The sequence below is a fragment of the Rhamphochromis longiceps genome, linkage group LG12 (genome assembly GCF_057381845.1).
Source record: "Rhamphochromis longiceps isolate RC_006_pf linkage group LG12, R_longiceps_female_GT1.1, whole genome shotgun sequence".
Lineage (NCBI taxonomy): Eukaryota > Metazoa > Chordata > Actinopteri > Cichliformes > Cichlidae > Rhamphochromis > Rhamphochromis longiceps.
In genome coordinates, this window is record NC_140568.1 from 35,711,493 (window position 1) to 35,722,101 (window position 10,609).

Consider the following 10,609-nt stretch of genomic DNA (forward strand, 5'->3'; position numbering starts at 1 on the left):
AACCACGACTTTAATGATGTTAGATAGTGTTTTCCAAAGCGATTTAAGTAAAATGAACGTACATGTGTCGATTCATTCCAAATGGTTGTCATGTGTCCTTATTTTTCTGATCTCCTAATATAGGGACGTGTTGGGTGCCCAGAAGCGTAATATACCACCGATTTGTCACCTAGAATAAAATGTTTCGCTTTGGGAGTGAGAACGTGTTGCTCACCCAGAGCCTTGCGAAAACTGAACAATTCCAAAAGTTTAGTTTGATGGGGTGAGGATGGTCTAAAACTTTTGACCGGTAGTGTAAATGTTCCATATTGTATATGTACAATATATCCAAATGCAGTAACTCAGCTGCTTCATTATACTGTATAGTATTATATTTCATTTTACTTGAATAAAATGCTTAGAAAAGTGTTCCACAGCTCTGAGGTCCCCCTCATTTTATTTGTGATGTTTTTCATACGGTGTTTGTACTACTACATTGAAAAATTCTTGTGGACTGGCATATTTGTTTAAATAGTTATGCAATTGGTTTATGTTTGTATTGAGGCCAGTGTGTATTTGTGATACGTGTTAACAGCCACTGCACTTTTTTTCTTGGTCTTCATGCAAAAACTATTCTGCAGTTTGAAGTGTGTTGTAAGGTGGTTGAAAGATTTATGCCTAATTTATGTTTCCATTTGTAGAGGGATTTGCCTATGGACAGCATACAGAGAGGGGTATTCAACTAATGCAAACATGCCCCTGTGCAGTCCTACAAAATCCGAACATTGCGTTGCTTGTTGTGAATGATCCTGTGCATTGATTGAATGCGGTCTGGATGACTAGTGGCATGCATTAGGGAAGGGCTGGATAGCTGAGCTTACCAGGAATGGGAGAAGAGGGAATCAAACACCATAGATCAAAAAATACATAATGAAAAGTACAAACAGTGACTACCAAGGAAACGTTTTGTTGTTTTTAACACTTGGTTTCACTTCAGCTGTTATAACTTTTCTCTTCTATTCAGCTAGCTGATTGACCAAAAGTAGTCTACAGACCAGTTGTACCACATATTTTTGGCACAGCCCCATCGGAAAACAGACACTCTCTGCAGGTAGAAGTCCATAGCTACCCACCAACTGCCAATATACTGCCAGTGTGCGATTCATATTTTGAACATTAGTTGTGTTGTTTTGCAGTGCATACACAACTCTACATCACTATTTTCATATGAATTCTTCTTAGTCACTTGCACTAAAGCCAGAGTGTATCCAAACAATGCTGATCATCTGTTGCTTTTGTTTGCTTGGCTTTTTGTTGTACATCTGTTTTTTTTTTTACAGACTGTTTTCCTTTTCAGGAAACTGCAGCATACAGGAAACAACTGTGACTGGTGGCTGCAGGCACATGGTAAGGTGCTGATTGAAGGAGCACTTGATTTGCTTTTACTTTGCCCTTTAAGTAGTAGTATTGATCAAATCTTGCTAATTGTGGAAAATCCCAAATACTGACTAAATTTGATTTATTGTGCACTGCAGAAAAAGGTATTAATGTTGCCACAATAGTCAGTGTTGATCAAAAATAGCATTAATCAGTTTAACCACTTGTTCATATGTTTTTAAATGATTAGTTTTCTAGTTTCGTTTGCTAGGCTGAAGGCACACACTGCTCAAACCATATGGCAGAGAACACCATCTAGTGGTGTAGTATGGAAACTGAGAGCCAGTGTCACAGTGAGTGCAAGTTACCTGCATGTTTCATGTTATGAATCACTGTGATTAAACAGGCCACAAAAATTCAGAGCCCACGTGGTGTGACTGTCTCTGATCAAATTCCACCGCCCTCACTCTCTCCTGCGCTCGCTCTCTCAGTTCAGTTCAGTTCAGTTCAGTTCAGTTCATTTTTATTTCAAACATGTGCCTTCACAATCATTACAAAATATCATTCCATTATTTGTTTGAAAAGGAGTAGGCAGAAGTATTTACTTATTTGTCCCTACCCCCTCTCGACTACGCAACTGGGTTAACTGGGAACCCACCTGCATATTGATTGCAGTGTGGCGTCAGTCCGTATAAAGTTAAGCCGGTGTTCTGAGAAACCATCCTACCTACTCTGACAAATCGTCCTACCCGTATTATAATTTGACGGTGACTTGTGACTAAACCTACCCCTACCCCTACCCCTAACCATAACCTTAAGAAGTATTCCGGATGGGTGAGCGAAAAAGAAGTTAATTCGGCATTGGTGTTGTGCGCATGCGCCGCGTCTGCGCAGAAACATTGGGTAGGATGTTTTTTGAGGTAGGATGGATTCCCAGAACACCGGCTTGTGATCGAGGTCTGGACAGTTGCCACCAGGACGAGTCATAGTTTGACTTGTGGGGTGTAAGCCTTCCAGTTTGGTGTGTGTGTGTGCGTGCGTGCATTTGTGATTTCTTTTATTAAAGCTAATACAGATTGAAGTTTTAGTTTTTATGATATGTAGCAAGCCTAACGCTCAGTGTCATTTTATTCTTTTAACGTGTAGTTCTGTGTTTTATTTCAGTGAACGGAAGACGTGCCAGTGGCCCTGGGACCTCAGGTGGTGGGTCGTTTTCACACTTTCCTTTGTACACCACCGGGTGGACTCTAGTGATTTTCTTTTTGTGTGATTTTCTTTTGGGTCCACGGCTGCTGGTAAGTCCAAGTTCCATGATTGTTTTATTTTAACTTTAGGACACTGTCAACAATGACGCTACATTTTGTTTTCTAATATTTTATTTATTTTAACTAAATAAAACTGTATTAATATTGGAGCCAACCTGCCTCGGTGTGCATCCTTGAATCTGCGGCCTCTTTTATCTATTTTTCTTACATATATATTTCCTGGGGGTGAAATTCCATTAGGTGGTGTTGTCGTGTTTATTAGTTGTTTTTTTTTTTATCCAACCCTGCCGACCACTTGGTCACATTAGTTTCACCCTTGTTCCACCTTGCCTTGTCTTTTTTGTTTTTGAACGTCAGCCTGTGTCTGCTGTATATCCCGTGTCTGCTTTTGGGCCCACTGAATAAACACCCCAGCGTTCCCCACCGCGACAGGCTGTGCACATTTATCATTCACGCTGTTTTCATATATTAAATTATTATTCACGGTTTTTACACCTGATTAATAAATGTGGTCAGCCTATACATATGTGGCCAACAAATGCATCTAAAGGAACCTTTTTATTGACCATTGGGCTTTGATCAGTGGTTGTTGATCAAGGGTCATGAGAATTTGCATAATTATGATGAAGGAACTGACCTCTGTTATGGAATAAATATATATTCTTGGTGCTTATTTTCTGATTATATTGTTTTATGTAGTTTAATAATAAAGGCCTCTATAAAGCAAGGCCAGCTGTGAGAGAGAACTAGGTCAGAGGGTGATAGGTCATCTTAGCAACAGAAGCTTACGTTAGTGGAAGTTTAAAAAACAGGAAGTTTAGTGCAGAGCTGCAGAGGCATATTAATAAAATACAGGAAACCAGACAGAAAGAGCGAAACTAGTAACTCAGAAGAAGTTGTTTTTATCAAAACTATGTGTGACGTGGAAAGGACCAAATTAACACCTATATGATACACATTTTGATTTCTAATGCTAGAGATTTTGCAACTGGCTTTTTGGGCTGTGCAGGTCTCTCTCTTCCGGAAGATGATTAAATAAAATTATAAATATTTTGACTGACTGAGTCGTGTTCTCTCTATTCAGTAAAAGAATGACAAGAACCAAATTTAATAGTTGGTGCTGAAAACCCGGGATTCTTTTACGGCTGAGAAGACAAATTCAGCTTAAGGTGAAATCGTAAAATGAAGCGAACGGAGAGCCGGCTTGATAATACAAAGGTAAGCACAGCCTGTTAAATCAAAATGTGCAGATTGGATGAATTCTAAATTATCTGTTCGCTGAGTTGATGATCTTCACTGTTAAATTGGCTCAGTGGTGTTGAAACATTATAACAAGAGATTTTTGCTAAGAACTGCAGGTTGATGTTTAAGTCTGCTGCAAAGTTATTTTAAGTGTCTGTGAAAAGTCGTTTTCACGTGTTGCCGTGGAAGTATAATAAATTTTACAATAGGTCAGCAGACGTTGGACGCCACAGTTACGGTCTTAAAGTTACCAATTTGATCCTAGTAAGAGAGCGCGAAGGTCAACTTTGGCAAGCCACCCATTCCTGGACGTGGGAGTGGACCCGGTTAGACTGGTTGCCCGGTAGGTATCCCGCGGGATTCAGCCCCCGTTAATTACAAGTGGTCTATTGTTTGGCATGCAAAATTGCATGCTTTTTCTTTTCTTTTCTTTTCTTTTCTTTTCTTTTCTTTTAATTTAACACTTGTGGTCAAATGTATCATAATGAGTAAAAACTACGTGTGTTATTCAGGTAAAAAGAGGACCAGTTGAATCAAAATGAAACAGGATTTCTGGAGGTAAGAAATGATAATTGAAAGAGTGTTGGGGCATATACTGAGATTATGAACATAGTGCTGGCATGTCCTCTGAAAATGTGCACACTGAGTAAGTCATAGTCTAAGTCTCTATATAGAGACTTAGCATTTGTCTGTTGTGGTCTGCTCTGAGTGAGAGCTTAATCACATTTTTTTCTTTCTATGTTTTGCAAGTTAATATTCTCTGTGTTGACATTACATTAATTGTCTTATTTGTCTTTTCTTAGTCATTATAGTTATTTAATTTGAACACTAAAACCAAAGGACTGAAATATCAAGCTTTGATGGTAGAAGGTGTCAGAGTAAAAACAAAATGACACTTGGAAAGAGTTACAAACAATGAAAGATTTATTATATAGTAGAATGTTTATAAAAAATATCCTATGAGGGGTTTTAAGCAGGGATAGATGGAATGAAAAATCAACAAAAAAGAGCATGCTCAAAAAAATTCATCAAGCTAACAGAAACTGAAATATCAGAAAATAATGTGAATATGAAATGATAAAATGGCTAATGGTCATGTAAGCAGTCTACATTAAAGGCATGGACATTTATTATCAAAGAAAAGATTTGCTTCTTGCTCAGCTTGTATGGATTGACACCTGTGGGTTCATAAGATTTCTAAAGATTGCATTGTTTTTTTGATCCACTTGAGTTGTTTCTCTGAGAGAAACGAGTAGACTCCAGGTTTTTTAATGATACCACAACCTTCTCCGAAAGAAGTGACTCCAACCAGCACTCCATTGCACACGAGTGGTCCTCCTGAATCCCCCTGGCAAAAGAACAAATATATTAGTCTTTCTTTGACTAACTTACAGGTGTCACAATGTCAAAAGGGTGTTGAGTTGGATGGATATTTACTTCCTTACATACTTTCTATATACTTACTTGACAGGTATCAGCCTGTTTTTCACTATTTGAACCAGCACATATCATGTCACTGGTGATAACTGGGTTGTGGTTGTAATAATCACGAGAGTTGCATGTCCGTCTACCAACCACAGTCACATTGACAGACAGGAGAACATCTGATGTTTTCTTGTTTTCAGTTTCTCCCCATCCAGCAACCAGACACTTGCTTCCAGCTGGAGGGTCCTTGACAGTTTTGGCTAACTTTAGACATTTTACTGTCTTGGTTTGCTTTACTGGTTTCTTCAACTGAAACAAAATTAAAAAGAAAGATATTGATAATGACTATATTAACTTTAGAGAGCTGGCCTTAAATTTTGTATATATACAGCACTGTGCTACAGTCTTGAAACACCACTCATTTATTTTGTCATGGTCGGCCCCGCAAGGCTACATGTGTTTTGGTTTTGCTCTCTCACTGCTCTGCCTGGGTGGAGCTCACTCCAAGCTTCTGCTTTTGGACCACGCACCTGCTCCTAATCTCGGGCCACTTCTTAAGGCAGTGGCTCTGAGCTCCTCATCGCTGGACTATTGAGTTTGATACGTTAGTGTAAATCCAGCTCGGTGAATTCTAGTGTGCTTGTGTATGAACCTATTTGTGACTTTCGTCTCTCTGTGCTTAGACTTCCTGAACCGTGGAAACTTAAACGTGGATATTGGCAGTTTGGAGTGGCGTGCATGTGGAAGTCTCAAACAGAGCGAACGAGTGAGAAGGATCTGATTCTCTCCCCTAAACCTACCCGGTAGACCACTGGAACCCCTGGCTTTCCTTCCATCTGTATATATATTCTGCACCTGGTGTTTTGTGTAAATAAAAGAACTGCTAACTTGTGATTCCAGTCTGAGCCTGAGTCGGATCCATTTGCCGTGACATATTTGTACATTTTGCTTGGAAAATGTATAAATAGGCACAGTGATTTATTGATTTATCCATACACACACACAGAAATACATCATATAAGATTAAAAACAAACGTATTCACATAAATGCATCTTTTTTAAACTTGGTTTCAGACAATGAATTATCACTTTACCTTGAGCAACATGAGGTCATTCTCCCTGGATCCCTGGTAATAGTCAGGATGAGGAAAACGTTTATCAACCTTTTGGGCCTGCTTAGAAGCTTTTTCTTTTTTCTTCATCGAGTGTGCTCCCAGCGTCACTTTACTCATACTGTAGAAGAAAAAAAAATGTATTAGTGAAAGTTCACTTATAAAAAAGATTAATAGCTCAGATTAACCCTTTTAAATAAAACAATTATAACATTATCATAGCTGCACAGTTATTTCATTATATGTGTATTATTGTATATAGTTGGGTTATGGTTATTTTAGAGACATAGATAAAGCTGCATGGTGTCTTCCTCCAGGTGAATAAAGAATTTCAACGATATAACATTTTGCAGTTATGAAATTTCTGAGTGCAGTCTCTAAACAGTGATTACCACACTGTTTAGATAAACATTTAATCTTTTTTTTCTCATTTGGATTATGGCCAACATCAATATTTATGTGGAATGCAGACAAATCTACTTGTGTTTTACAGGCTTTTCTATAAAAACAACAGACAATATGTTTGATGCCAATTTGATTTGTATCTATGATAAGGAAATGAAGAAATTCTAAAAAATGTAAAAAAAAAAAATGACAATGACTAGTGCAAAATTCTCTGTGAAGATATTAATTACTACAAGAATATGGACAATCTATAAATAAAAAAATAACAAAAATTTTTACATTAATAATTATAATAAAGACTTTTTCCTTCTGATCTCTTGTGAAATCTCTTTATGTATTATCTTTCACACCGTCAGTTAAACATAAATATTACAATATTGTGAAGCATTCCTACTCTTTGCAGTGGGCAGCTGTCAGGACCCATTGTGGATGGATTAACGTCCCTCCACAGAAAGATTTTTTGCTTTCCACATAGGCCATGAAAGGCAACGAGTGTGGCTCGACTTCTTTCCCTCCAATAATCTCAGACCCACCACCTAAAACAAAAAGAAAATATCCATCACATAACAAATTCAGCAGATGATGCAGTCAAAAACAGATGAGTGAAACAAATACCCTTCACCAACTGCTTTTGTAATGCCGAGTATGCATTCTGCTTATTTAAATGAATGAGAAAATTGTCTACAGGTAAATTAAAGTACCACATAAAATATTAATCACCTGGCTGGATGATCACGAGGAGCATGCATGAAACGAAAACACTGAAATAACTCTGGCAGAACATTTTGCCCTTTGTCTCTCATAGATGTTGAATGCACTGAAACCGTGACGCTCAGCTTTATACAGAGAGCTGAAAGGATGTGGTCTGACAACTGAAATTAACAAGTCAGCAAAGTGGGCTCCTAAACTATTCTAAGGTTGTGATCAAATATATCATTACCAACCTTACCCCATTCACCATCAGCACCAATAACAACAACAACAACAAGAACACACACATATACTTACCCACTTTTTGACCGTGAGAAATTTGACTTGGTGTATTTCCCATGGATGAATACTTCATTGTCCTTGGCTTGACTGTTAAACTAAACTTAGATTGTTGTAATTTTCATTCTGTGCTTTAAAAACTTCCATATTTCATGACATAGTATCTGTGGTGAGGCATGGTCAGTGGTGCCGTGCGGACCCACCTGCACGGCATCCGCAATCACGCCTGCCGTGTTAAAAACACGGGGAAGCAGGGGTTGTTGTGAGTTGTGGTGTGATGAATGTGTGGCTGACAGCTGAGAGGTGCAGCCGAGTGTGCAATAACGATGGCTTTGCCTAACACTCTCTGGACCTGCCGTGTCTCTATCACACACCACTCATTCAAACTTATGGGACAATTGAGAGAAATGTGTAGGCTGAGACTTAATTTTTTAAAGTTACTATTCAAAAACCATGTTTGGACAATGTGTAAAGCAAACTAAAAAATAATTTGTTTATGTTTGTACTGTTTACTAATAATTGATCAACACTGTATTGCCAGCAGTATTTGTTTGTCTACCTTCACACACATATGAACTTGAGTGACAGTAAAACAGTAAAAATATGATGTCATTCAGTGGTGCATTTGGGTAATCTCAGTCTCTCACTGAATGTGCTCCTGTGATTAGCTAGCACGTTATGGAGTGGGTGCAAGGTATTGTCCAGCGTTGTCCTTATGTTGGAAAGCGTCTGCCTCTCTGACACCACAGTAAGAAAGTCCAGCTCCATCCCCACATCATTTCTGGCTTTGCCAATCAGTTTATTGAGTCTGTTGAACACAATAAATATGTCACAGTGGGGTACGCCGGTGTGTTTTGAATATAGACCCAAATGCAGACACTGAGCGAGGAAACAAAAGCGAGCCTTCATTAGGGCTGACGACGAAAAGTGCAAACAACATGAACAGTGACGAGAACTAAACTAACACCTAAACTGGAAAGAACTAATACTAACTATGAAAACAGTGAAAACTATGAAACCACAATGAAGACTATGAATACTAAGATGAGACGTGGATGGTAAACAGACAACCTGACAATCAGCAAAGGAAGACAGGGGACTTACATACACACAGGAGGTGATCAGAAGAAGTGGAAACACAGGGGAAACAGCTGACTAGAACGAACATAATGACGCCACAGAGGAAGTGAAACAAAAAACAATGACAAAGACACACAAAACTCTTTCAAAATAAACCAGGAAACACTGTGAAAATAACAATAATCAAAGAATAAAACGAAAACACACAAAACACTGGATCGCAAACCCAGTTCCGTGACAAAATAGACCGAGTGGGTCCGGGGTTCCTCCAGGTGAACCACAATGCCAGGCCTCATGTAGCAAGAGATCCAAGAGGATGAAGAAACTGATACTGGCCCCCAACGCCCGACTGACCTAAATTCAAAAGAACAGCTATGGGAAATTTTGTTTAGGTACATCTGACACCACCAGGTTACGCTGCAGACTGTCCATGAAACCAGTTATGCCCTGGTCACCTCTTGTAGGAGACCCCCCCAGGACACCCTCTGTCATCTCATTGGGAGCGTGCCCTAGCATACATAAAAGCACATGAGAGCAGGGCTCTAGACTAACTTTTTGTCACGGTTGCACTGGTGTGCCTAAAAGTTAGGCGCCCAAATTTTTCAAGCGCATCGCTTGACACCGCAGTTGTCAAGCAGGCCCTCTGACCACTGGTGGCGGTCAGAGGGCCCAGTGGCGCCAGTGTCCGGCAGCCTCGCCTCTGTCAGTGCGCCCCAGGGCAGCTGTGGCTACAATGTAGCTTGCCATCGCCAGTGTGTGAATGTGTGTGTGAATGGGTGAATGACTGAATGTAGTGTGAAGCGCTTTGGAGTCCTTAGGGACTAGAAAAGCGCTATACAAATGCAGGCCATTTACCATTTACATTTTACATGTGCACTTTTTGGGCCGTCCATACAGACAATATTGTCTGTAAATGATTAAATAACAATCTTGTCAACAAGTTACTGAAAAAGTGCTTGTGTTTAAAGTGCTTTGGGACTCTTTGGTAATATTGCAGACAATGTTAAACTTAATCATCACATCGACCTCCTCTGATGACCCGTTTGCGATGGGAAACTGTTCTTAAAGTACACTGCGAGAGAGAGAGCTGTGCATGAAGTATGATTTTAACGTGGTGGAAGCAAAACAGCAAAAGTAAGAGAGAATTAATGACGACATTTATCAAATGTGAAGCGTAGTTTGAATCTTCTTTTGCTGCTGGTTCAGGGAATTTTTGTTAAAGAGAGGCAAGACCTAGCGCAAAAAGGATGTAAACACAAAGCGCGCATCCGCGCTCTGTGTTTACGTTGCTGAAATCGTTTTGTGGGCTTTAATCTGAGATTCTGGCATTTCTGGCAAAATACATTTATATTTAAAAGTCGATTCAGGATTTAATGAATTGATTTCTCTTTATTCAAGCTACTCACCTCTATCTATCTGCCTGCACTTTCAAACGTACACACAAAGGACTACAGGAATATCTGGACTGCGGCTAATTAGAGAGGTCCCACCCCTGACTATCTCTGACTGGTTTAGACCATGATAGGGGCATAATATATGTCAGTTGTTGACCAGTGTTGGTCAAGTTACTTGAAAAAAGTAATCAGTAACTAATTACTGATTACTTCCCCAAAAAGTAATCCCATTACTTTACTGATTACTTATTTTCTAAAGTAATTAGTTACTTAGTTACTTTTTAAAAACATGATTTACAACCTGAATAGGTGATAAAGCGATAGATCTTTCAGCCCAATT

The 10,609-nt window shown here is 39.1% G+C and overlaps 1 protein-coding gene across 1 annotated transcript; it reads right to left on the reverse strand.

Annotated features, from left to right (window-relative positions):
* Window positions 1–4,966: 4,966 nt before the first annotated feature.
* LOC146657771 (granzyme K-like) lies at window positions 4,967–7,589 on the reverse strand. Its single transcript, XM_085427034.1, has 5 exons — window positions 7,526–7,589; window positions 7,200–7,341; window positions 6,383–6,521; window positions 5,328–5,597; window positions 4,967–5,211 (listed from the first exon to the last, which is right to left on the reverse strand). Exons 1-5 carry the CDS (start codon window positions 7,587–7,589, stop codon window positions 5,050–5,052), a joined length of 777 nt encoding a protein of 258 aa, XP_085283160.1. The 3' UTR covers window positions 4,967–5,049.
* Between the last annotated feature and the right edge of the window lie 3,020 nt (window positions 7,590–10,609).